The 26,478-nt window shown below is 43.9% G+C and overlaps 2 protein-coding genes across 12 annotated transcripts in view; one reads left to right on the top strand and one right to left on the bottom strand.

Annotated features, from left to right (window-relative positions):
• Positions 1 to 11: 11 nt before the first annotated feature.
• CENPO (centromere protein O) lies at positions 12 to 26,376 on the top strand. Of its 4 annotated transcripts, XM_024242253.3 has the most exons (9): positions 241 to 547; positions 1,866 to 2,021; positions 2,563 to 2,639; positions 6,227 to 6,396; positions 18,346 to 18,463; positions 19,474 to 19,733; positions 20,631 to 20,802; positions 21,572 to 21,743; positions 23,246 to 26,376. In XM_024242253.3, the coding sequence occupies exons 3-8, from the start codon at positions 2,585 to 2,587 to the stop codon at positions 21,706 to 21,708; spliced, it is 912 nt and encodes a 303-aa protein (XP_024098021.1). In that variant the 5' UTR covers positions 241 to 547; positions 1,866 to 2,021; positions 2,563 to 2,584; the 3' UTR covers positions 21,709 to 21,743; positions 23,246 to 26,376. The 4 variants fall into 4 exon arrangements, with proteins under 4 accessions (XP_024098022.1, XP_024098023.1, XP_024098021.1 ...); XM_024242254.3 differs by lacking the exons at positions 1,866 to 2,021; positions 2,563 to 2,639 and adding an exon at positions 12 to 110 and having other exon boundaries at positions 434 to 547; XM_024242256.3 differs by lacking the exon at positions 2,563 to 2,639.
• ADCY3 (adenylate cyclase 3) overlaps positions 23,061 to 26,478 on the bottom strand; it is a 102,472-nt gene continuing 99,054 nt past the window's right edge. For 4 of the 8 annotated variants that reach the window (XM_063713749.1, XM_063713750.1, XM_024242250.3 and 1 more), the window contains 3 exons: positions 25,518 to 25,641; positions 24,725 to 24,849; positions 23,061 to 24,097 (listed from right to left, as the gene is read on the bottom strand). In XM_063713749.1, the coding sequence (XP_063569819.1) occupies positions 23,915 to 24,097; positions 24,725 to 24,849; positions 25,518 to 25,641 (432 nt within the window). In that variant the 3' untranslated portion in view covers positions 23,061 to 23,914. Of the gene's footprint in view, positions 24,098 to 24,502; positions 24,850 to 25,517; positions 25,642 to 26,478 lie in introns of those variants that run through there. The other 4 variants (XM_054548291.2, XM_063713748.1, XM_024242247.3 and 1 more) reach the window with 1 other exon arrangement.

The following is a 26,478-nucleotide window of genomic DNA, read 5'->3' as shown; positions in this document are numbered from 1 at the left end:
TGCTTTTGCACGGCAGGATCGCAAAGCACGCCGGGACCGGTTGGTTTGGTTTTGAAGACGTGGATGGCGGGAATTCTCGCTCCTGGCCTGGGTGAGCTAGAAGGGAGAAGGTAAGGGAAAGACCCATTGTCGGACCCGACCGTGGCCAGGGTGGCGGGCTGAAGGGCCTTCTTAAAACTCCTTCCGTGGCCGGGAAGCCCGCTGGACCAGAGTACCCGTGGCCTCGGGAGCGCGCCGGGGCCGCGGGATGGGCGCGGAGGTGGGCGTGGACTCTACTAGCTCGGACGCTGGGAGAGGGCGCGCGGCTCAGGAAAGCCATGACATTTGTGTCATCCGCGGCCCAGGGGTTGTGCCTGAGTGGTGTGTGCCCTGCCGTCTGGGTTTGAATGGGACTAGATGTGATGTGACTCTGTTGCCATTTTTCTTTTATCAGCAAGGACATTGAGGTCCCTATCACCGCTTGCCTAGACAACTTCATGGGAAGGCCCTTGGGAATCTGAGATGGAGCAGGCGAACCCTTTACGTCCAGATGGCGAGTCCAAAGGAGGTATTCAGAGGGTCGCCGCCTTCCCCTTCCTGCTGCTGCCCAAAGATGACCCGCAGGCTGAGAGAGCCCTTTTGACGTGGGACCTGGCCTGTTTGGGAGCAGAATGGTGAAAGGAACTAACATTGAAGACAAAGGGACTGGCAGCCAAGATTATTCCGCGGAGGAAAAATGGCTTCGTTTCTAGGCTCCCACCCCTTTTGAAACGGATAAGTTGCATCCGTCATATGCTCAGTGTTTATATTCTGAACTGCGGTTCTAGCCAGGGAGGTCCCTTTCCTCTCCCCGGATTTTTTGGGCCATGTATGCATTACTCCTGAGGGAAGGCCAGTGCAGGGCAGTGACTTCAGTGTTGGTTAGAACTGGTTTTGAGTCTTGGCTCTGCCATGATAAATATTGTGACCTTAGGCAAGTCACTTTATTATTCTCTGCCTCTGTTTCTTCATCTGGAAAATGGAGGTGAAAATAGCACTGTAGTTGTGGTTGTGGAAAAAGCATTTCTTTTGTGGTGGAAAAGTATTTAATTCAAACTTTTCAAGTGAAGCATTTAGCACATGTCTAATATATAGGAAATATTCAATGAAAGGCTCAATTCTTTACATACTTTGTGTCTTAAAGTGTAGGTGTTTAAAGAATGCTTTATTGTTAGAGTTGCTTAGAATTATGAAACTATTACTTTTACTTAGTCCTTAGTCAATCCTTTGGAAACTGAGATTTGCGTCTGAATTTCTGTCCAGGAGTAAGTTGCTTTCTTCTTTAGTGCCCAGTAATATTTGTGGACAGTTCTGGTTTTGTGTGACTTTATGTTCTGTGCTACTAATACTTTTTAGAACTTTGAAATACTTACTCAAGCCTGATGCCTAAATCCAAAGGGTTCTACGTTAGTACTTTGGGAAAGCTTGCCATAAAACCTAACTTAAAAAATTACAGTTTTAAAAAGAATTTCTGAGCGTGTCAGTGAATTTGGTGATCCTATTTTTCTCTGGGTCATCATTATCATTGATAACTGAGAAGTAACTATATTCAGCTTAAGATGACTTAAGCTGAGACTTTAGATAATAAAAGTATATGGGGTAAAATGTATTGTTACTTTAAGACTAAAAATAAGTGTGGTGACTTTATGTAGTGGAAACATGCTACACTCAGGAGTAACCTGTTCTCTATTCCAGGCTAATTTTGTTTCTGTTAAAATAAGCAATGAAGTGGAAGTTTTGGATTATCAAGAGACTTAGACCAGTCTCCTTATTCTCTACCCAAAACAATATTTAAACATTTAGCTGTTAACCATACTGGTTTTATCCCTCTGCTTGTGTGATTTCAGCTTTTTGCTTATTATTTGAATTCTCCCCACTCATTTGAGAAGGAAGGACATGGAATTTTAGTTGCAACCAGATGATTTATTCAAATAGGCGGGGATTTTGACCTTTTTTGGGACAAAGCTGACTGGCTAGGATGAGATGCCATCGTAACTTCCAAGGTAAAGCAGGCCCAGCAGATACACTCCCTCTTTTCTGTAGTAGCAACGCTAAACAACAACGCTACCCCCTTGCTGTAGAGGGAATCAGGTCAGTAAAGAAGCTGGGCAGGTTTGAGAGCCTGAGAGGAGAGCTGTGTTGGAAGTGCCTAGAGAAGGAGCAGCATGATACTGTTTTGAACACCTACTTATCTCAGAAACTTTGGGAACATTGATATCTCCTGTTTTAGTAATATAGAATTTCCATAAAGTAGAATTTGGTGAGGCATCTCCTCTACCACCCTAAATTAATCTATGTGTGTGTGCTTTTCAGATTACCTCCTGGTTGGACATTAAATAATTTTTGTAAGCTTCGTGAGGACAGGGACTTCATTTTGCCACCATAGTATGAATAGGTTCCAGCACGGTCCTTGGTCCATGGTAGATTCTCAATACATAGTTGTTGGATAAATAAAGATTTGTGAATAAAGCAATTAATCACGTGCTAATTATTAGGACTAATTTATTTAATTAGAATTTTGGTTTCTCACGATTTTTATTGCAGTCATGTGGATTTTTCTGTGGACATGAGCCAAGTGAATGTAATCTCCAAGAGTGTCATGCCTGGTTGTCCGTGTTTTGGTAAATATTTCCAGAGTGTTTGGCTGGGTGCGGTGGCTCACACCTGTAATCCCAGCACTTTGGGCGGCCAAAGCGGGTGGATCACAAGGTCAGGAGATCAAGACCAGCCTGGCCAACATAGTGAAACCCCGTCTCTACTAAAAATACAAAAATTAGCCGGGCATGGTGGTGCGTGCCTGTAGTCCCAGCTAATCGGGAGGCTGAAGCAGGAGAATTGCTTGAACCTGGGAGGTGGAGGTTGCAGTGAGCTGAGATCGCGTCACTGCACTCCAGCTTGGGCAACAGAGTGAGATTTCGTCTCAAAAAAAAAAAAAAAAAACATTTCCAGAGTGTTTACCGTGTGTCAGACATTGTGCTGGGGTTAAGGGATCCATGGGTGAGCAGAAATGCACACGGTCCCTGATTTTGGAGCTTTAAGGTTCAGTGGGAAAGATAAGCAAATCAAATAATCACGCTAATGAATATACAATTAAAACTATAGTGGCCGGGTGTGGTGGCTCACACCTGTAATCCTAGCACTTTGGGAAGCCGAGGTGGGAGGATCGCTTGAGCTCAGGCGTTTGAGACCAGCCAGGGAAACATAGTGAGACCCCATCTCTTTTATTTAAAAAACAAAAACAAAAAAACTATAGTATTGTCTCGGAAGGATCTTTGAGAGCTTATGCGCTGGCACCTGACCTTGTTCTGAAGGTGCTACAAAGGTTTCCCTGAGGAAATGCTGCTTGCATTGAGTGCTAATGAGCTAGAGTAGCTGCAGGTGAAGGTGGATAAGGGGCGGCTGTGGAAGAGCCTTTGGTGTGTGTGTTGGGGGTGGGGGGATCAGGTCAGTAAGGAAGCTGGGCGGGTTTGAGAGCCTGAGAGAGGCCTGTGTGGAAGTGCCTAGAGAAGGAGCAGCATGGTACTGATGAGGTAGATCCAGAGGCCAGTAGCCTCGTAGGCAGTGTGAAGTCATCGAAAGGCTTTAGCCAGCTGGATGACATGATCCAGTTTAGATTTTGAAATATGCCTTCAGTGTATGGGCCACCTAGGAAACTTGTAATAGGCCAGAAATGGTGGTAGCTTGAACTACAATGGTGGCATTGCAGATGGGGAAAATGGAAATATTTTAGAGATACTAGGAATGTATATTCAATAGGATCTGGTAACGGATTGGGACCGGGTCAGGGAGAAGGTGTAAGGAAGAAAGTACCTGGTTTACACAGCTATAGATGGATAATAGTTCCAGTCACTGAGAGGTTTGGAAGGGGAGATGATGAATTCAGTCTTGGACATGTTGATTGTCAGGTTCCTGTAAGTCTTCCAAGTAGTCACACTGAGAAGGCAGGTGGATATTCTGCTTTCTCAAGAAGCAGGAGAGAGGTATAAGCTAGAGATACATATTTGTGAGGCATCGACATGTATGGCCATTAAGGCTGTGGGTACTGATGAGATTTCTTCTGGAAAGAAGAGGTCTTAGGACTGAGCTCTGGAAAATTTCAGCATTTAATGGTCAAGGAGGAGAGTAGGAGCCTTCAAAGCAGAAAGTGGGGTCAGAGAGGTAAAATGTAAGTGTCACAAAAACAAGTTGTTTGTCTCTTGTTCATCACTGTGTTCCCAGTGCCTGAAATAGTACTTGGCACAAAATAGATGCTTAATAAACATCTGTTGAACAAGGCAAACCAAGAGGCTGGTATGCTAAGATTCAGAGGAAAAGAGGGTTTCGTGAAGGTGGTGATCCGTAGGAGCATATAGTGCTGGGAGGTGAGATAAGGGAGCTTGAAAAATGTCCTTTGGGTTCAGCAACATGGACATCACTGTTGATCTTAGAGTGGTTTTGTAAAATAATGGGAACAGAAGTGAGTTTCAAGTGGGTTGAGATATGAGTCACAGGCAAGGAAATAGAGGAAGTGAGTACAGGTTGAGCACTGAAAATCCAAAATCTGAAACACTCCAAAATCTGAAGCTTTTTGAGCACTGACATGATGGTCAAAGGAAATGCTTATTTCCAGTTTTGGATTTTCAGATAACGGAATGTTCAGCCAGTAGTGTAATGCAAATACTCCCAATTCCGAAATCTGAAACACCTCTAGTCCTAAAACTTTCTGATACTCAACTTGCGTGGACAACTCTTTTAAGTAGTTTTCCTGGAAAGGAAACGGGAGAAAAGGGAGATAGCTGAAGGGGGTTTGTGGGCAAGAATAGGCCTGTGAGTGTATGAAATTGTGTGTGTGTGTGTGTATATGAGTGTGTGTGTGTTTGAAGACAGTTGAGACGAGCGTGTGTGGAAGGGAAATGAACACAGCAGAGAAAAGGGTAACTGATTATCTAGGGTTTCTGAGAAAGCAAGAGGGGATAGGCCTCAATGAGTAAAATAGGATAATTCTGCATATAGTGCGTGTCTGTTTCTATTTGATCTCACACAATTTTTTTTTTTTTTTTTTGAGACGGAGCCTGTTGCCCAGGCTGGAGTGCAGTGGCATGATCTCGGCTCACTGCAAGCTTCGCCTCCTGGGTTCATGCCGTTCTCCTGCCTCAGCCTCCTGAGTAGCTGGGACTACAGGTGCCCGCCACCACGTCCAGCTAATTTTTTGTGTTTTTGGTAGAGATGGGGTTTCACCGTGTTAGCCAGGATGGTCTTGATGTCCTGACCTCATGATCCACCCGCCTCAGCCTCCCAAAGTGCTGGGATTACAGGCGTGAGCCACCGTACCTGGCCCGATCTCACATACTTTTTTTAATGGTTTTATTAACCATAAAAACCGTAAGAGGTTTCTAGTCTTAATTGGATAGGTGAATGAGATAAGTTTTTGGATTCTGTCCCAAGGCAAGGAGAGAAGATTAAGGTTTTCATGTATGTTTATCCGTATGAACCCTACAAAATAGTTGCTGGGTGTACTTAAGAAGCTCGATTAAATAAAGTCTGGGGCTTCCTTTTTTTTTTTTTTTTTTGAGACAGTCTTGCTCTGTCCCCTAGGCTGGAGTGCAATGGCACGATCTTGGCTCACTGCAACCTCCGCCTCCCGATTCAAACAATTCTCCTGCCTCAGCCTCCCGAGTAGCTGGGATTACAGGCACGTGCCACCACGCCCGGCTAATTTTTTGTATTTTTAGTAGAGATGGGGTTTTGCCATGTTGGCCAGGCTGGTCTCGAACTCCTGACCTCAGGTGATCTACCCGCCTCGGCCCCCCAGAGTGCTGAGATTACAAGTGTGAGCCACTGCCCTCAGCTGTGAGAGGGCTTCTCTCCAGCCTGTGGTAAAGCTAGAGAATCATCCTTTGCACACTAGAGATGTGGATTTGCGATAAACTGCAGACCTAGATAAGACACTGCTGCCTAATCAGCGTGTGATAGTTCATATCCTCTCCCGGGCTGTCTTTGAGGAGGATCCTGTTTTTTACATCACTCTCCAACCTAGGAGGTTGATGATCTTTGATTTCAATTGTTAGCTCCCCTGGTTTTATAAATTGACAGATATCTAACAATTCAGCTGGCCACAAAGTTCTGGTAAAAAAAAAAAAAAAGTCACCTGTTCTTCCCTGAGATGCTTCCTGTTGCCACAGTGAGAGATCCTCAGCTTCTTGTAAAATTCTCCTTTTACTCTCCTTAGGTGTTTTAGCTCACTTGGAAAGGCTAGAGACCCAAGTGAGCAGATCCCGTAAACAGTCTGAAGAGCTGCAGAGTGTGCAGGCCCAGGAAGGTGCTCTTGGAACCAAGATTCATAAACTAAGGCGTTTGCGAGATGAGCTGAGGGCTGCGGTGCGGCACCGGCGAGCCAGCGTGAGTAGAAGGGTGGTATCAGCAGTTCCTTTAGAGTATAATTAACAAACGTGATTTGGGAATTGGTGAATTGGCCATTTTTTATAATGTGTTTTACTTGTGATCTTACTGGATTGATTGCAGTCCTTGATCCCTCAAATGATCAAACCTGTAGAGTTTGGCCAGGCACGGTGGCTCATGCCTGTAATCCCAGCACTTTGAAAGGCGAGGCTGGCCTATCGCCTGTGGTCAGGCATTTGAGACCAGCCTGGCCAACATGACGAAACCCCATCTCTACTAGAAATACAAAAATTAGCCGGGCGTGGAGGCAGGCGCTTGTAATCCCAGCTACTCAGGAGGCTGAGGTTGCAGTGAGCTGAGATCGAGCCACTGCACTCCAGCCTGGGAAACAGGGCGAGACTCCATCTCAAAAAAACAAAAATCCGGTAGAGTTACAGTGAATATCACCTAACATTTTTTTTATTTTTTTATATTATACTTTTAAGTTTTAGGGTACATGTGTACAACGTGTAGGTTTGTTACATATGTATACATGTGCCATGTTGGTGTGCTGCACCCATTAACTCTTCGTTTAACATTAGGTATATCTCCTAATGCTATCCCTCCCCTCTCCCCCCACCCCACAACAGGCCCCGGTGTGTGATGTTCCCCTTCCTGTGTCCAGGTGTTCTCGTTGTTCAATTCCTACCTATGAGTGAGAACATGTGGTGTTTGGTTTTTTGTCCTTGCGATAGTTTGCTGAGAATGATGGTTTCCAGCTTCATCCATGTCCCTACAAAGGACATGAACTCATCATTTTTTATGGCTACATAGTATTCCATGGTGTATATGTGCCACATTTTCTTAATCCAGTCTATTCATTGTTGGACATTTGGGTTGGTTCCAAGTCTTTGCTATTGTGAATAGTGCTGCTATAAACATACGTGTGCATGTGTCTTTACAGCAGCATGATTTATAATCGTTTGGGTATATACCCAGTAATGGGATGGCTGGGTCGAATGGTATTTCTAGTTCTAGATCCCTGAGGAATCGCCACACCGACTTCCACAGTGGTTGAACTAGTTTACAGTCCCACCAACCGTGTAAAAGTGTTCCTGTTTCTCCACATCCTCTCCAGCATCTGTTGTTTCCTGACTTTTTAATGATCGCCATTCTAACTGATATGAGATGGCATCTCATTGTGGCTTTAATTTGCATTTCTCTGATGGCCAGTGATGATGAGCATTTTTTCATGTGTCTTTTGGCTGCATAAATGTCTTCTTTTGAGAAGTGTCTGTTCATATCCTTTGCCCACTTTTTTATGAGTTTGTTTTTTTCTTGTAAATTTGTTTGAGTTCATTGTAGATTCTGGATATTAGCCCTTTGTCAGATGAGTAGATTGCAAAAATTTTCTCCCATTCTGTAGGTTGCCTGTTCACTCTGATGGTAGGTTCTTTTGCTGTGCAGAAGCTCTTTAGTTTAATTAGATCCCATTTGTCAATTTTGGCTTTTGTTGCCATTGCTTTTGGTGTTTTAGACATGAAGTCCTTGCCCATGCCTATGTCCTGAATGGTATTACCTAGGTTTTCTTCTAGGGTTTTTATGGTTTTAGGTCTAACATTTAAGTCTTTAATCCATCTTGAATTAATTTTTGTATAAGGTGTAAGGAAGGGATCCAGTTTTAGTTTTCTACATATGGCTAGCCAGTTTTCCCAGCACCATTTATTAAATAGGGAATCCTTTCCCCATTGCTTGTTTTTGTCAGGTTTGTCAAAGATCAGATAGCTGTAGATATGCAGCATTATTTCTGAGGGCTCTGTTCTGTTCCATTGGTCTATATCTCTGTTTTGGTACCAGTACCATGCTGTTTTAGTTACTGTAGCCTTGTAGTATAGTTTGAAGTCAGGTAGCGTGATGCCTCCAGCTTTGTTCTTTTGGCTTAGGATTGACGGGCTCTTTTTTGGTTCCATATGAACTTTAAAGTAGTTTTTTCCAATTCTGTGAAGAAAGTCATTGATAGCTTGATGGGGATGGCATTGAATCCATAAATTACCTTGGGCAGTATGGCCATTTTCATGATATTGATTCTTCCTACCCATGAGCCTGGAATGTTCTTCCATTTGTTTGTATCCTCTTATTTCATTGAGCAGTGGTTTGTAGTTCTCCTTGAGGAGGTCCTTCACGTCCCTTGTAAGTTGGATTCCTAGGTATTTTATTCTCTTTGAAGCAGTTGTGAATGGGAGTTCACTCATGATTTGGCTCTCTGTTTGTCTGTTATTGGTGTATAAGAATGCTTGTGATTTTTGCACATTGATTTTGTATCCTGAGACTTTGCTGAAGTTGCCTATCAGCTTAAGGAGATTTTGGGCTGAGACGATGGGGTTTTCTAGATATACAATCATGTCATCTGCAAACAGGGACAATTTGACTTCCTCTTTTCCTAATTGAAAACCCTTTATTTCCTTCTCCTGCCTGATTGCCATGGCCAGAACCTCCAACACTATGTTGAATAGGAGTGGTGAGAGAGGGCATCCCTGTCTTGTGCCCATTTTCAAAGGGAATGCTTCCAGTTTTCTCCCATTCAGTATGATATTGACTGTGGGTTTGTCATAGATAGCTCTTATTATTTTGAGATACGTCCCATCAATACCTAATTTATTGAGAGTTTTTAGCATGAAGGGTTGTTGAATTTTGTCAAAGGCCTTTTCTGCATCTATTGAGATAATCATGTGGTTTTTATCGTTGGTTGTGTTTATATGCTGGATTACGTTTATTGATTTGCATATGTTGAACCAGCGTTGCATCCCAGGGATGAAGCCCACTTGATCATGGTGGATAAGCTTTTTGATGTGCTGCTGGATCTGGGTTGCCAGTATTTTATTGAGGATTTTTGCATTGATGTTCATCAGGGATATTGGTCTAAAATTCTCTTTTTTTGTTGTGTCTCTGCCAGGCTTTGGTATCAGGATAATGCTGGCCTCATAAAATGAGTTAGGGAGGATTCCCTCTTTTTCTGTTGATTGGAATAGTTTCAGAAGGAATGGTACCAGCTCCTCCTTGTACCTCTGGTAGAATTCGGCTGTGAATCCATCTGGTCCTGGACTCTTTTTGGTTGGTAAGCTATTAATTATTGCCTCAATTTCAGAGCCTGTTATTGGTCTATTCAGAGATTCAACTTCTTCCTGGTTTAGTCTTGGGAGGGTGTATGTGTTGAGAAATTTATCCATTTCTTCTAGATCTTCTAGTTTCTTTGTGTAGAGGTGTTTATAGTATTCTCTGATGGTAGTTTGTATTTCTGTGGGATTGGTGGTGATATCCCCTTTATCATTTTTTATTGTGTCTATTTGATTCTTCTCTCTTTTCTTCTTTATTAGTCTTGCTAGCAGTCTATCAGTTTTGTTGATCTTTTCAAAAAACCAGCTCCTGGATTCATTGATTTTTTTGAAGGGTTTTTTGTGTCTCTATTTCCTTCAGTTCTGCTCTGATCTTAGTTATTTCTTGCCTTCTGCTAGCTTTTGAATGTTTGGTCTTGCTTTTCTAGTTCTTTTAATTGTGATGTTAGGGCGTCAATTTTAGATCTTTCTTGCTTTCTCTTGTAGGCATTTAGTGCTATAAATTTCTGTCTACACACTGCTTTGAATGTGTCCCAGAGATTCTGGTAGTTGTGTCTTTGTTCTCGTTGGTTTCAAAGAACATCTTTATTTCTGCCTTCATTTTGTTATGTACCCAGTAGTCATTCAGGAGCAGGTTGTTCAGTTTCCATATGGTTGAGTGGTTTTGAGTGAGTTTCTTAATCCTGAGTTCTAGTTTGATTGCACTGTGGTCTGAGAGACAGTTTGTTATGATTTCTGTTCTTTTACATTTGCTGAGGAGTGCTTTACTTCCAACTATGTGGTCAATTTTGGAATAGGTGTGGTGTGGTGCTGAAAAGAATGTATATTCTGTTGATTTGGGGTGGAGAGTTCTGTAGATGTCTATTAGGTCCGCTTGGTGCAGAGCTGAGTTCAGTTCCTGGATATCCTTGTTAACTTTCTGTCTCATTGATCTGTCTAATGTTGACAGTGGGGTGTTAAAGTCTCCCATTATTATTGTGTGGGAGTCTAAGTCTCTTTGTAGGTCTCTAAGGACTTGCTTTATGAATCTGGGTGCTCCTGTATTGGGTGCGTATATATTCAGGATAGTTAGCTCTTCTTGTTGAATTGATCCCTTTACCGTTATGTAATGGCCTTCTTTGTCTCTTTTGATCTTTGTTGGTTGAAAGTCTGTTTTATTAGAGACTAGGACTGCAACCCCTGCCTTTTTTTTGTTTTCCATTTGCTTGGTAGATCTTCCTCCATCCCTTTATTTTGAGCCTATATGTGTCTCTGCACGTGAGATGGGTTTCCTGAATACAGCACACTGATGGGTCTTGACTCTTTATCCAATTTGCCAGTCTGTGTCTTTTAATTGGAGCATTTAGTCCATTTACATTTAAGGTTAATATTGTTATGTGTGAATTTGATCCTGTCATTATGATGTTATCTGGTTATTTTGCTCGTTAGTTAATGCAGTTTCTTCCTAGCCTTGATGGTCTTTACAGTTTGGCATGTTTTTGCAGTGGCTGGTACTGGTTGTTCCTTTCCATGTTTAGTGCTTCCTTCAGGAGCTCTTTTAGGGCAGGCCTGGTGGTGACAAAATCTCTCAACATTTGCTTGTCTGTAAAGGATTTTATTTCTCCTTCACTTATGAAGCTTAGTTTGGCTGGATATGAAATTCTGGGTAGAAAACTCTTTTCTTTAAGAATGTTGAACATTGGCCCCCATTCTCTTCTGGCTTGTAGAGTTTCTGCCGAGAGCTCAGCTGTTAGTGTGATGGGCTTCCCTTTGTGGATAACCCGACCTTTCTCTCTGGCTGCCCTTAACATTTTTTCCTTCATTTCAACTTTGGTGAATCTGACAATTATGTGTCTTGGAGTTGCTCTTCTCAAGGAGTATCTTTGTGGCGTTCTCTGTATTTTCTGAATTTGAATGTTGGCCTGCCTTGCTAGATTGGGGAAGTTCTCCTGGATAATATCCTGCAGAGTGTTTTCCAACTTGGTTCCATTCTCCCCGTCACTTTCAGGTACACCAATCAGCCGTAGATTTGGTCTTTTCACATAGTCCCATATTTCTTGGAGGCTTTGTTCATTTCTTTTTATTCTTTTTTCTCTAAATTTCTCTTCTCGCTTCATTTCATTCATTTCATCTTCCATTACTGATACCCTTTCTTCCAGTTGATCAAATCAGCTACTGAGGCTTGTGCGTTCGTCACGTAGTTCTCGTGCCTTGGTTTTCGGCTCCATCAGGTCCTTTAAGGACTTCTCTGCATTGGTTATTCTAGTTAGCCATTCGTCTAATTTTTTTTCAAGGTTTTTAACTTCTTTGCCATGGGTTCGAACTTCCTCCTTTAGCTCAGAGTAGTTTGATCGTCTGAAGCCTTCTTCTCTCAACTCGTCAAAGTCATTCTCTGTCCACCTTTGTTCCGTTGCTGGTGAGGAGCTGCGTTCCTTTGGAGGAGGGGAGGCGCTTTGATTTTTAGAGTTTCCAGTTTTTCTGCTCTGTTTTTTTCCCATCTTTGTGGTTTTATCTACCTTTGATCTTTGATGATAGTGATGTACAGATGGGGCTTTGGTGTGAATGTCCTTTCTGTTTGTTAGTTTTCCTTCTAACAGTCAGGACCCTCAGCTGCAGGTCTGTTGGATTTTGCTGGAGGTCCACTCCAGACCCTGTTTGCCTGGCTATCAGCAGCAGAGGCTGCAGAACAGCGGATATTGGTGAACCGCAAATGTTGCTGCCTGATCGTTCCTCTGGAAGTTTTGTCTCAGAGGAGTACCCGGCCGTGTGAGGTGTCAGTCTGCTGCTGTTGGGGGGTGCCTCCCAGTTAGGCTACTCAGGGGTCAGGGACCCACTTGAGGAGGCAGTCTGTCTGTTCTCAGATCTCCACCTGCGTGCTGGGAGAACCACTACTCTCTTCAGAGCTGTCAGACAGGGACATTTAAGACTGCAGAGTTTTCTGCTGCCTTTTGTTTGGCTATGCCCTGCCCCCGGAGGTGGAGTCTACAGAGGCAGGCAGGCCTCCTTGAGCTGCGGTGGGCTCCACCCAGTTCGAGCTTCCAGGCTGCTTTGTTTACCTACTCAAGCCTCCGCAGTGGTGGGCGCCTCTCCCCCAGCCTTGCTGCCACCTTGCAGTTTGATCTCAGCCTGTTGTGCTAGCAATGAGTGAGGCTCCGTGGGCATAGGACCCTCCGAGCCAGGCGTGGGATATAATCTCCTGGTGTGCTGTTTGCTAAGACCGTTGGAAAAGCGCAGTATTAGGGTGGGAGTGACCCGATTTTCCAGGTGCCATGTGTCACCCCTTTCTTTGACTAGAAAAGGGAATTCCCTGACCCCTTGTGCTTCCCGGGTGAGGCGATGCCTCGCCCTGTTTCGGCTCACACTCGGTGTGCTGCATCCACTGTCCTGCACCCATGGTCCGACACTCCCCAGTGAGATGAACCCGGTACCTCAGTTGGAAATGCAGAAATCACCCGTCTTCTGTGTCGCTCACGCTGGGAGCTGTAGACTGGGGCTGTTCCTTTTCGGCCATCTTGGCTCCACCCCCTCACCTAACATTTGTCAGGCACTACTGGTAAGCCAGGCAAGTTCTTCCTGACAGGTTCTTAACCTGCCCTGAGAAACACCTAAGTTTGTTACCTCAATCATATATGTATTGGGTATATGCCTGGTAGAATTGCTGGGTCATAGGATATGCATATTAGGTTTAGTAAATACTGCCAGTTTTTGAAAGTGATTGTACTAGTTTTACATTCCCAGCAATAGTTGTGTAAGATTTCCATTGTTTTGCATTTTTACCAATACTTGAAGTGGCCTGTCTTGAGTTGTTGATACTTTTGTCATTAGTGACATCTGTCACCCGGACTCAACCTCCTAGGGAGGTTGACCCTTCCCTTTTTTCAGTTTTCTCTCTAGCCTAGGTTCAGTCAGCAAGACCTATCAGATTTTTCTTTTATATTGCCTTTGTCCTTCCTCCACTGCCACAGCTTAAATATTAGCCATATGTGGAGTAAATATCAGGTGATTTGGATACCAGGATTATGACAGTAGTCTGCCATTTGGTGCATCTTCTGGTATTTCTGCTTTTCCAATAAATCCTGCACAGCCAAGAAAATGCTTCATGAAACACCGCACCATTGCTCTGCTCAAAAGCCGTCAACAACCCTTCATTGCCCGTGGGATATCAGCCTTCCTCCCCCTCTTCCTTTTCCACCTATACCTCTCTTCCTTCCTCCCTTCTTCCCTTCTTTTTTTTAAAATTAAAGTGTAATATATATGAAGTGCACTATGACAGAGATTAAAGTATAGAGCATTACCAGTACTCCAGAAGCCTCCAGTTTGCCTCTTCCTAGTCATTTCTCTTAAGGTACCCACTATTCTGATTTCTGTCACCATACATAGGTTTTACCTGATTTTGAACTTTATATAAATGTTAAAAAGTACAAACTTATGTCTGGCTTCTTTTGCTGAATGTTCTGACTGTGAGATTCACCTGTACTCTGCCTATAGTGCTTATTTTTTTATCGCTGTATAGCAGTTCTATTTTATGAGTGTACTATATTTATTTACCATTCTACTGTCATGGTATTTAGGTCATTGCGGTTATTTTACTTTGGGACAATTATGAATGTTGCCGCTGTTAACATTTTTTGTGTTTCTGTCGTTTGGTATAAAAATATACACTTATATATTGGGTATATGACTAGTAGAATTGTTGGTTCATAGGATATGCATGTTAGGTTTAATAAATTCTGGCAGTTTTTGAAAGTGATTGTACCAGTTTTACATTCCCAGCCATAGTGTTAAAGATTTCCATTGTCTTGCATTTTTACCAATACTTGCTATTGTCAGTTTTAAAAATTTGTCATTCTGGTAGGAGTGTAATAATATCTCATTTTGGATTGAATTTGCATTTGCTTCATAACCAGTGATGGTGAATCCCTGTATTGAACATTTGAAAATCTTCTGTTGCGAAGTGTGCTTTATTCAAGGCTTTTGTGAAATTTTTTTAGGTTGTCCATCTATTAAATTGTAGAAATCTTTACATATTTTGAATGAGTTCTTTGTTGGGGATCTGTATTAGAGTCTTCCTTAGACTGTGGCTTGTCTTTTCACTCTCTAATGGTGTCTTGTGATGAAAATCTTTGTTTTAATGAAGTTTGATTTAGGAATTAAACTTTATTCTTAGTGCCCTTGTTTCTTGTTTAATAGATCTTTGTCTAACTTAAGATCATGCTGATCTTTTCCTGGTATTTTCTATTTTTTTTTTTAATTTTTTTGTTTTTGAGACAGAGTCTCACTTTGTTGCCCAGGCTGGAGTGCAGTGGCACGATCTGGCACCCTCTGCCTCCTGGATTCAAGAGATTCTTCTGCCTCAGCCTCCCAAGTAGCTGGGGTTACAGGCATGCGCCCAGCTAATTTTTGTATTTTTAGTAGAGTCGGGGTTTCACCATGTTGGCCAGGCTAGTCTTGAACACCTGACCTCAGGTGATCCACCCACCTCAGCCTCCCAAAGTGCTGGGATTACAGGCGTGAGCCGCCGCGCCTGGCAGGGTGGCTCTTTTATTTCTAGTTTGCGAAGAGTTTTAATCATGATATTATGATACTAAATTTTCTCAAATATTTTTACTGCATATATTAAGGGAATCATATGTTTTCTCCCTTATTTTATTAATTTGTGATATATATTGATAGCTGTTTAAATGATAAATTGCCCTCACATTCATAGTAAGCCTAATTTGGTTTGATGTATCATCTTTTTAATATAATGCTAAATCTGACTTGCTCATATAAGAACTTTTGCATCTAAATTCATGAGAGAGATTGCCCTATGATTTTTTTGTAGTAACTTTGTCAGGTTTTGGCATCAAGTTTTGTGTTGCTCTCAGAAAGCAGGTTGAGACATTTTCCTTTTTTGAGACATTTTCCTTTTTTTTTTTTTCTATTCTTTGAAAGACTTTATATAAGATTGGTGTTATTTTTTCTTACGTTTTGATAAGGAATTCCCCGGTGAAGCTCTTTGGGCCTTCTCTGTGGGAAGGTTTTAATTTCCGATCCAATTTCTTTGATCAGCATAAGCTGTTCAGATTTCCTGTTTCTTCTTGGGTCACTTTTGGTATGTTGCATTTTGCAGTTTGTTCATTTTATGTAAACTCTCACATTTAAAGTTTGAAATTTTTTTTAAAACAACCTACGGTCTTGTGACTAGGATGGATCAGTGATGTTGTCTCATTTTTTATTCTGATATTGGTCATTTGTGCTTGCTCTCACTCCATTTGTGTCTCCTCGATCAGTCTTGGTGTGTTTTATCACCTTTGTGCCTTTTTTCAAAGAACCAGCTTTTGGCTTTGCTGATTTTTCTCTCATTCATTTGTTTTGTATTTTCATTGATTTCTGCTCATTATTATTTCCTTCCGTTACTCTCTGAATTTTAGTTGTTCCTTTAGCTTCTTGAGATGAATACTTATTGATATCTTTGAGTCTTCTTTTCTCTTAAATACATTTAAAGTTAAAAATTTTACTTCTAACCACAGGTTTAAATGTGTCCCACAAGTTTTTCTTTTTCTTTTTTTTGTTTGTATTTTTTTCTTTTGTTTTTGTTTTCTGTATTGTTTTTTTCCTTTTATACCCCACAAGTTTTGATATATTTTCATTATCATTTCAGTTCAAATATTGTTAATTTCCATTGTGTTATCTTCTTTGGCCCATGGGTTTGTTTTATAAGTGAACTAATTAATTTCCAAAAATTTGGGTATTTGTTTTTTTTTTTTAAGTTACTAATTTATAGCTTAATTCCATATGGTCAGAGAAAATGACTCAGCATGTGGTCAGTTTTTGTAAATATTCCATGTGCATTAAATGTGGATTTTGCATTTGTTGGCTCTTATATTCTATATATATCAAATAGGCCTAGCGTGTTCATCATGTTGTTTAAATATCTTACATCCTTAGCTGGGTGTGGTGGCACATGCCTATAATCCCAGCTACTTGGGAGGCTGAGGCAGGAGAATCACTTGAACCTGGGAGGCGGAGGTTGCAGTGAGCCGAGTCCATGTCATTCCACTCTAGCCTGGGCAACAGAGTGAAACTCTGTCTCAAAAAAAAAAGCCAAAAACTTACATCCTTATTGATTTACTTGTCTGCTGGTTTTATTACTGAAATAGATTTTTTAAAATCTCCCACTGTGATTGTAGAGACAGGGTTTCACCATGTTGGCCAGGCTGGTCTCGAACTCCTGACCTTAGATGATCCACCCGCCTTGGCCTCCCAAAGTGCTGGGATTACAGGCGTGAGCCACAGCGCCTGGCCTCTGTATATTTTTTCATACACAATACTCATCATTGAATTAAAAAAAAAAAACTACAGGCATACCAGGAAAGAGAAACAGACGACTGAAAGCCAAGAGGAAAAAGAAGACAACAGAACGGATGCCACAGGATTCAGCTATTTGAATGATAGGGCATGGCCATTAAAACAGGCTAAAAGATGGAAACTCAGACCAAAGAGCTAGAATCTAGAAAGAAAAGAACCAGATGGAAATCTTAGAACCAAAAAAATACAGTAACTCAAATTAGAATTTTAATAGATTTAAAAGCCAACTAGACAAATAAGATCTTACGTGGAGTGGAAAATAGGCATATTTTCATATCCAGATTAAAGTACAGATAAAAAAATAAGATGAGAGAGAGAGAAAGAAAAGAAGGAAAGAAAAATATATGGGTTCTGAGTATGTTGGAAGGAAGGAAGGGAAGGAAGGAAGGAAGGAAAAAGAAAAAGAAAGAAAGAAAAATACATGGGTTCTGAGTATGTTACCTTTCTCCAGAGGAAATTTTAGTGTTTTTCTAGCAAGTAGGTAGTGTATGGGCACGTCACCTTTATTCAGTTGAGGTGGTCTATTTCCGGTTTCCCTTACTCTTAGGGCATAGCTTTTTTTAGGACCTTCAATTGGAAGTTTGGGAGTGTGTTGGAGATGGGTCTATTAAGGCTCCTCTTCCCTGGCAGGCCCCGAAATCCACATTTTGTTCTAGCAAAATCTCTGCTTGGCTTTTTCCCCTTTAGCAGCTTCTTTCCCTTTGGTTTCTCAGTCCCCAGTCACACCTGTGCAGTTTAGGAATTAACAAATGCCGGGAGGGCAGATTGCAAGCAGAACATTGAGTTCCCTTTTCTATGGGATCTTGGCCCGTAGAAAGTCTGCTTTGATACCATTAATGTCCAGTGTTTGTTCCGGATGAGACTGCTGCAGTCTAGTTTACGCCTTTCTGTGTGGCCCAGTGTGCCTTGCATATGAATAAGGAAATGCTCTGAGGCCAGAGGCTGCAGGGAAGCCAGCTGACTTCAGAGCATTTGTCAGTACTCTCCAATCCTGGCTGTTTGGATCCTTCTGGGATGCCTTCAAACCATTTGCTCTCTTTGCTTGCTTGTTTCTTTTTGGTATTTTATCCAGCTTGCATTGTTGTTCTCAGAGGGCGGGTCAGCCTGGTACCTTCTGCTGGGCCATAGCTAGCAGCGTAAGCCTTGGAACCCTGGCACTTGAAACCCCACACTGTCCAAGCCCAACTTACCCAGCCTTGCCTCTTCACAGCCACCTGTTTTGTCCACCCTGTGCTTAGCCTAGACTTTCCACACAACCTTTTCTTGCTACTCTCTCAGTCCTCTCCATTCCCATCAAAATTCGAATTGTTCTTCAGACCTGTACAATCTCCACTTCTGATTCCTGGCATTGTGACCCATGAGATTCTTCCTCTGCAGTGAATTCATAAAAATAACTGACCAGCCACTGTAGTATTTCTTGATGTATTATATCATGTGCCCTGCATTTAGCTTTCATCCAGTTGGGTGAGGACGGGGACGTTGTGGTGTACCCCTTTGTACCTAGATTGATTTGCTGTATATCTTGCAGGTGAAAGCATGTATTGCCAATGTAGAACCCAACCAAACAGTGGAGATCAATGAGCAGGAAGCACTGGAAGAGAAATTGGGAAATGTGAAAGCCATTCTGCAGGCATATCATTTTACAGGTTTTGTTTGTTTTTTTAACCTAATTTAGTCTGGGTCTGCCTCTAGTGAGTTAGTTTGCTAGATGTGTTATCAGTCCTGGACTTATTTCATAATTTATAGTATTTTACACCCTCTGCCCTCATCACACACAGACACACACAGACACACACAGCTGACATGCTATTTGTAGGCCTATCTTCACCTACAAGATTGACTGGCCCCTTTGTACAGCAGCTGAGTTGGTGGCTGGCTTATTCCATTCATTTTAACAATTCGTCATGTGCCAGACCCTGTACTAGAACTGCCTTTACTGCTGGCTTGTTTTATGCTACTAGTGAAATAGTTTGAACTTTTCAAGTCTCCGTTTCCCCATAAATAGGGATTTATTCTCCCATCTATGCCACAAGATAATTGTGGGAAGAACTGGAGACTGTGACAAATTATTTCACACTCAGAAATAAAGAATAGCTATAAATTAAATTTTTGGCCTTGCTCACACCTGTAATCCCATCACTTTGGGAGGCTGAGGCAGGATTACTTGAGTCCAGGAGTTCGAGACCAGCCTGGGCCACATAGCAAGACCTCATCTCTTCTAAAAATGTAAAAATGAGCCAGGTGAGGTGGCATGTGCTTTTGGTCCCAGCTATTCGGGAGGCTGAGATGGGAGGATCGCTTAAGCCCAGGAAGTTGAGGTTGCAGTGAGCTGAGATTGTGCCACTGCACTCCAGCCTGGGTGACAGAGCGAAACCCTATCTCAAAAAAAAAAAAAAAAAAAAAGAAAAATTTCTCAGTAGTCTGGCATTTAGACATTTAGGGTGTGTTTTCGTTTTGCCATGCTTCCATGGTTTTAACAGCTCAGTCTCCAAGTGAGCCGGGGCCAAGGGGAGGAGTGAGCCTGTGATCCTCATTGAGCAAACATTTGTGTACAAAGTGTACACATTCTAGGCATTGTGGAAGCTACTGGAGTCACAGATGAGTAACACATCACCTTGGCCTGCTGTCTATTGAGGTGTCTTCTTGTTTGCCTCAGGCCTCAGTGGTAAACTGACCAGCCGAGGAGTTTGCGTCTGCATCAATACTGCTTTTGAGGGGAACCTATTGGATTCCTATTTTGTGGACCTTGTCATACAGAAACCACTCCGGATACATCACCATTCAGTCCCAGTCTTCATTCCTCTGGAAGAGATAGCTGCAAAATATTTACAGACCAACATCCAGCACTTCCTGTTCAGTCTCTGCGAGTACCTGAATGCTTACTCTGGGAGGAAGTACCAGGCAGACCGGCTTCAGGTATCTCTCTGGGATGTTATATGCCTCATCTGTGGGCCCAAGATCAACTTAAAAGGGGAAAAGGGGGATGTTTTTTGTACTTTCAGTGTTTCCTAACTCTGAGTTAGAAGTTTGACCATTACCTTTCCGATGCTTGTTTCTTATTTATATAAAAGCACTATCCCACCCTCTTTTCTTTTGAAACTCTGGATGGCATTGAAGCTTGGGTACTGGTTAAAGGATTATGCACCCCTGAATGGTGGTCTTCAAGCTTTTATCGTAAGATTGTACAGAGTGCAGTTGCTATACCTTTGATCCATCAAGGATTTATGGCGTGCCTACTACGTACTATACTGAGTGCCTTGCTGAACCTTGGGTATAGATCTCATCAGAGAAGAAGGGTTTCTGCATTGCCATGGAAGAATGCTGTCCATCTTCCCCTAAACTCTAGCCTACCTTTTTGGGTTGCAGTTGAGCTAAGGTTGGGTGAAAAAAGTAGATAGGAAATTAATGCAAATAGGTTGTAAGTGCCTCCTACAAGCTTAGCATTTCCCCCTCTATGGATTTGGAGTAACTCTGAAGCTCTCAGTTATAGGTTTAACTTAAATTGAAATGTGGATGCAGTCATGAAGCATCTTAGCCGTGTAACGTCAGTGATGATTTTGCAGAAACAGTCTTTTGCGAAGCTGTACCCCTGGCCATTTAGGCCTGTAGGCCTTTCCAGGCTGCCACTGACTCTCAGTTAGCTTACACATCTTTTTCATTAGTCCTTTTTTCAGACCTTTTTCTATCCCTCATTTATTTCTTTGAAATGTAATTGATGGGCCTCTTTTTGGTTGACATAATTGAAGGGTCAGTAAACACCACCTTTGGAACTGCAGTCATCCTCTACTTCGTTTTGTTCCTCACCCCTCTTAGAGTGACTTTGCAGCCCTCCTGACTGGGCCCTTGCAGAGAAACCCACTGTGTAACTTGCTGTCATTTACTTACAAACTGGATCCAGGGGGTCAGTCCTTCCCGTTCTGTGCTAGATTGCTGTATAAGGACCTCACAGCAACTCTTCCCACTGACGTCACCGTGACATGTCAAGGTAAGAAGGGTGCCTCAGTACAGAAATTCTCATATCCCAGTTTATGTGAGTGAAACAGGGAAAATAGGTAGAATCCATGAAGTAGACCTCTTGAGACACTTTCTCTGTTTATATACTATACATTACTCAGACCAGTAAGATAGAACATTCTTGTTTCTACCAATCTTTTCCTTCCTCTTTGTAAATGGTAAACATGATTGTTCCCATTTTCCCTCCTCCTTTGCCCACCCACCTCTGCCAGCGTTCTTGCAGCCTATGATTTGTTTTCACTGGGGGCCCTGCTTCAGGAAAGACACCTAATGATAAGGCTGAGTCATGGGTCAGTTATGGTGGATGGAGCCAGAAGACTCATTTCACTATGAAGACAAATGGACATGACACGTCAGCACACACTTACTCCTCCCTATGGAGCAGTCTCTAAATGGAAATTCTTCCAGACTGGCTGAGAGAGATTTTTTGGTGAACCTGTTTCAGTTAAATGTGATGTGGGCAATAATGAAAAATTGGGTGAAATGTTTTTAGGAGGCAGAAATTTTGAAGCTGGTGTGAAGACCCCAGATTTCACACCATCGGTCTTTGATTTCTCTGGGCAGTCGGATTCAAGTCCCCAGTCTCTAGATTGCATTGGTCCAATAAGGGGCAATAAGGGGCAGCCTTAGTCCAGACCAAAAAAAAAAAAAAAAAAGCTGTGTGGGTCCAGAATATCAGTGATCCAGGCTCCGATTCCCCTGGCTGCACTGAATGAGATTGATGGAATCTTTCTTTTTAGGAGTGGAAGCATTATCCACTTCGTGGGAGGAACAACGAGCATCTCATGAAACTCTGTTCTGTACGAAGCCCTTGCATCAAGTGTTTGCCTCATTTGCAAGAAAAGGAGAAAAGTTGGATATGAGTCTGGTCTCCTAATAGATCGTTTTTACTGCACTGGGAGCACATCAGAGGTAAGTAACCAGTACTGAAGATAGTACCAGGTGGGTGGGGCCCACCTTTCTGATGAAAACAGACACCTAGCTACCTTTTCATCTGGATGGAAGAGGAGGTTTGAGTATAGACACTGGCATTTTTGAACAATTCCCATGATCGCCTGGTCACTTCTTAAAATGCTCAAGATGTTTTTTAAAGGTATTAGTTGATCATACATTTTAGTTGAAGATCATTTGTGGGGCAATAAAAGCCATTTTTTGAAAAAGGTGTATCACTCAAGAAGTACTTATGGAAAAATATCAAATTATTGAGGGCATTAAGTTCTGGGAAAGACCAGGCAATTAAGTTGTCACAGTAACTGCTACTAATTTAATGCCAGGAATAGAGACACCAAAAATCCTAAAATTTTCAGAAAGGGCTCTCCCAGAAATGTAGCACTCCACTCAAACTGCAATAGCTTGATTCTGTTGAGAAACACTGATATAAATAAATGGAAAAATAACCCACATTCACTAATGAAGATAATAAGGAAGACCCAATTTTTTTAAAAAAAAGGAAAGTATTTTTAGCTTTTATGGAAGCTTTAAGTAATTTTTCCTCATTTTCCTGTTTGAAACTTTTGAAAAGGAAGTTCTTCAGTGTTTGGTTAGGCTCAGTGTATTCTAGGCCACTGCTTTTTAAGTATGGTGTGAGAAAGCAGTAGGATAAAATAATCAGGGTTCCATGTGTCTCATATTTTGTTTCCTAAAACAGTTTAGTAGAGCTCTGAATGTACTAAGAAGTCCCCTCTGAAAAAGCAGTTAGAAATCTGCCCTAAACTCAGGGGGCCTCAGGCGCCCCCCGGGTCTTCCCTCTCCTGCAGGGTCTCTGGTTAGTGTCCTGATTTGCCGTAACCATGGGCCTCTGATCTGCTGGCACCTCTGGTTCCTTGGTGTGTGGGTCACAGATATGAAAACCTGTGTCTGGCTGACCAGGTTCTCCTGTAGCCCTCCCTTGCCCAGGCACAGATAGGAGTCAGGAGTCGTGACTGGCCCAAGGGCACGTTCAGACTTAACCCTGCAATGGCCACATCCTAGACCTCATGGTAATGAAGTAGCCTCCATGTGGGAGAGCTCTGGGAACAGTGCAGGGGACTAAAGCCAGCTTGGAGTACCCTTTAGAAGAAAGTTTAAGAATAAAAGAGACAGGGCCAGGCAGCATTCCTGGGGTACAGCGAGCCATGATGAGACCTTCAAGCTCTTGCCTTCCAGGCCTGTGGTGGGGACCAGTGGCATGAATCAGCAAAGTACCAGCACTCCTCAGATAAGTGATATTAACAGAATTTCCACAATCACTTTCAAGTTGAATAAAGCTTTTAATAAAACAGTCTTGTTCTTTATCAATACCTGTAAATTCTCTCTTAAAGCAGTAGCAAAGGCGACTAGCAAGAGCTCAAAAGGCAAGGCAATATCGGAAAGTGTATTTAACAGAAGATTAAAAATATAAATGTAGAAGATCTGTTTATATATTTTTCTTTCAGAAATAAATCCCCCCTCCCCTGCCAGGTGAAAGGAAATATTGCACTTTCTGTTCTCATGACTAAGGGGACAGGAGTTCCAGAAGAACCTTTCAAGATGATCAGGAACACCAGGATGAGGGCCATCTCACCTCACTCGGACCACATGGAGACTTCCCCTTTAGAATGGGCGCAAAACATTTGCCAGCCACGTCTTGCCCCACTGAGCCCTGTCTGAAGCGGAGCTTCCCTGCCTGTGCTCCCTCCACAGTCCTGGAAAGCCCAGCAGCAAAGGCAGCTTCGTCCCAGCTCTGCCACCCTCCTGCTCACTGTGCTCCCTCCACAGTCCCGGAAAGCCCAGCGGCAAAGGCAGCTTCGTCCCAGCTCTGCCACCCTCCTGCTCACAGTGGTCAGGGCCCCTCAGGGGCAAGGACAGCAGGGATTGGAACGAGGGCTCTGGAAGGACTGTTCAGCCCTATGCCTAAGACCCCTATGCTGGGGATGCTACAGGCACACAGAGGAATAGCAGGGCCACCCTCAGAGCTCACACATCCACGAACAAATGAAGGCTGAGGAGATTTCTAAACCTAAAGTCCATAAGTGTGCACTTCAGTCCAGGAAGGTTGGGACTTCCTTCAGTTTCAAAAAATAAATTCTCCCTTCCGGTTTGGACTGTTGCAGACTCGAGGTCATTCAGGAGTTGTCCACCACCTGGTGGGGCAGTGTGACAGAGGGGCCATTGGGGAAGGCAGCTGGCTTATCCCGCCCCTTCAAGAAGAAGGTCAGCAGCTCCCCCTTCCCCTTCACAAAGATGGGGCCTCGCCTCACAAAGCGGAAGCCGTACTCTCGGAGGATGACTTGGGTTTCTTCTACCACCTGTAGAGGGAGGGGTGGGGAGCAAGAACGTGGCATTACAGGGGGAGCCTAGACTGAGGGCAGGTGGGGGCTTTGGGTGGTTGGAGCTGAGCACTGATCCATGGGGTCCCAAGCAGTACAGGGCCCTCCCCAAACCTCCCAGGGCCAAGCTCTTCCACCCATGGTGAGCAGTGGGTGGGCAGGAGAACCCTGGAGTGACTGGCTGGGGGCCTCCTCTCATCCAGAGACTTCTCTCCTAGGATGGCCATGGTCGCCTGGGTGGCAGCACTGTTGCCTGGAAACTGCCACTGCCTGCTCTTCTGTCCCTTTGCCCTTTCATGGAGCTTTTCTGCCAGACCCCGCTGAGACAGATCACAAGGTATCAGAGGGTTCATACCCAGAGGCAGGCCATACGCATCCAGAACTTCAGCCCAGATTTTGTGGATGGGTGGAAGTGTTTCTCCCTGAGCTGAGGCTAGCTACTGCAGAGACTCCTTTCCACTGGCCCCACGCCTCTGCTCGCGGACTCACTGTTCGGGGCCAGGGGCCAGGGGCCAGTGTGGGAGGCAGGGCGCGTGGGAAAGCACTGTCCGGTTTTGTTCCCATGCCCTGAGTCTGAGCACGTGCCGGCTCTGCCCCTGGACATACCTGAATGTTGCCCATGACCCCCGTGGACTCCATCCTGCTGGCTACATTGACTGTATTGCCCCAGATGTCGTAGTGTGGTTTCCGGGCTCCGATGACCCCAGCCAGAACCCCGCCTTTGTTCATGCCTAGGGTGGAGGCATGAAGTTCAGTACAGCCACAGGCCAAACCTTGTTATGGGCCTCAGAAGCCAACTCCTCTCCAGACCTGTACCACAAAGCTCCTAATTATGTAACACATCATTGTCCTCATTCATCTTGGCTGTATGCTACTGGAGGGTGGAAATCACATCTCCTGTTTATCCGTGTGCTTGGCAAGTGTCAGCCGCCACCCCCCACATATGCAGATTTACTCGGCATGGTAGTGGCCAGCTTCTAACACACCTGGTATTTCAAGTCTCCTGGGACCTCACTCAGGAATGAGACCCCCCTCAGTAGAAACAGCAGGTGATCTTAACTCTTTTCAAAGAGCAGGCCGGTTGGGAAGCCATGCCCTCAGCAGGCACAGTAACCCCTCTGGAAATGGATCACAAACTCACTTCTCAGCCAGGCAGGCCAGGCTTCTGTTGTAACAGTAGGCACAGTATAGTCTGACCATCACATCAGCTGGGTTTTTGGTTTAGTCATCTAGAGTCGTCTGGACTAAAGGTCTTTCAGGTCCCCTTGCCCTGTGAGTGCGTGAACCTCCCCACCCAAATGCCTCAGTTGTCCTGAGCCTCATGTCTCTCCTGCTGGTGGGCCGGGCCCCTGCGTGGGAAGGGAGCCTGCCGCTGGACAGGCCAGGTGGGGGCACTCACCTATGCGCAGCATGAAGTTATTGAAGGACTGGTTGTTGATGTTGGTGAGCGTATCCTTCATGGCCAGCGCGAAGTCGGCCAGGTCAGCCAGGTGCTGCCAGCGCTCTCTCTCGGACTTGTCCTCCTGTGCCAGGGGACCGTGGAGAAAGTGTCAGGGGCCGCGCACCGCAGCAGCCTCCTCTGCTGCCTTCCCTGGCGGTGTTCTGGGGGTGGATTCCCTACACCTAGATGTTCAAGGCCTTAATCCCTTCCTCCCACAAAGGAGTCGCAGCCACGCTAGCTCTGACTTGCCACTGTGACAAAGTTCACGTAGCAGGTCTAGGCAAAGACTGGGCAATGGGGTAGAGGAGATGGACCCGTGAGTCTGACCGCGAGGCGGGCCCCTTCACCTGGGCTGGGCCTGGTCCTTAGGTTTTGTCAAGTTGTCCTTGTTTGGATCCCTTAACTAGATGATAAGCACTGGAGGGCGATGACCTGCCTTGGACGTGTTTCTTTAACCTCGTCCATACGATAGTGAGGGCTGTGGGATGGTTGTAGAGGTAAAACAGGATGATGATGTTTTAAGACCAGAGTTTGGGACCAGGGCCCCTACACCTCATTTTCTCTCCTGGTAGCTGAACACAGGTCTAAATTAGCTTAACAAAAGAACAGGCTGCCGTCAGCCAGAGTTCTGAAGGCCACGCTTTTAAGTTTCCCTTGTTAACAGTTGCTCTCCAGTTCCTATGAAAGCACAGAGCCTTAGGGGGCCTGGCCGCAGAACACAACCATCTTAGGCCTGAGCTGTGAACAGCAGGGGGTTGTGTGTCTGTTCTATTTGTCTGCTTGCCGAACTTTCTCAATAAACCCTGTTTCTTATTTACATTTATGTGGTGCTGGTGGTGTGTGTCTGGGACCCCTTTGCACAGCAGTTGTTTCCCGCATGCTAGGTCTGGGCTGCCTGGGGGCAGAGCCTCATCTCCTC

Source organism: Pongo abelii, chromosome 12, assembly GCF_028885655.2.
Source record: "Pongo abelii isolate AG06213 chromosome 12, NHGRI_mPonAbe1-v2.0_pri, whole genome shotgun sequence".
Taxonomy (NCBI): domain Eukaryota; kingdom Metazoa; phylum Chordata; class Mammalia; order Primates; family Hominidae; genus Pongo; species Pongo abelii.
Note: the sequence above shows the minus strand (reverse complement) of the source record. Positions and strands in the feature narration are given on the sequence as shown.

Bases quoted from the DNA above. Each gene is read 5' to 3' on its own strand.
- CENPO (XM_024242253.3), top strand. From the start codon at position 2,585: ATGAGCCAAGTGAATGTAATCTCCAAGAGTGTCATGCCTGGTTGTCCG. The intron at 2,640-6,226 runs GTAAATATTTCC...TACTCTCCTTAG, and splicing joins GCCTGGTTGTCCGTGTTTTG to GTGTTTTAGCTCACTTGGAA. The intron at 19,734-20,630 runs GTATCTCTCTGG...CACCCCTCTTAG, and splicing joins ACCAGGCAGACCGGCTTCAG to AGTGACTTTGCAGCCCTCCT.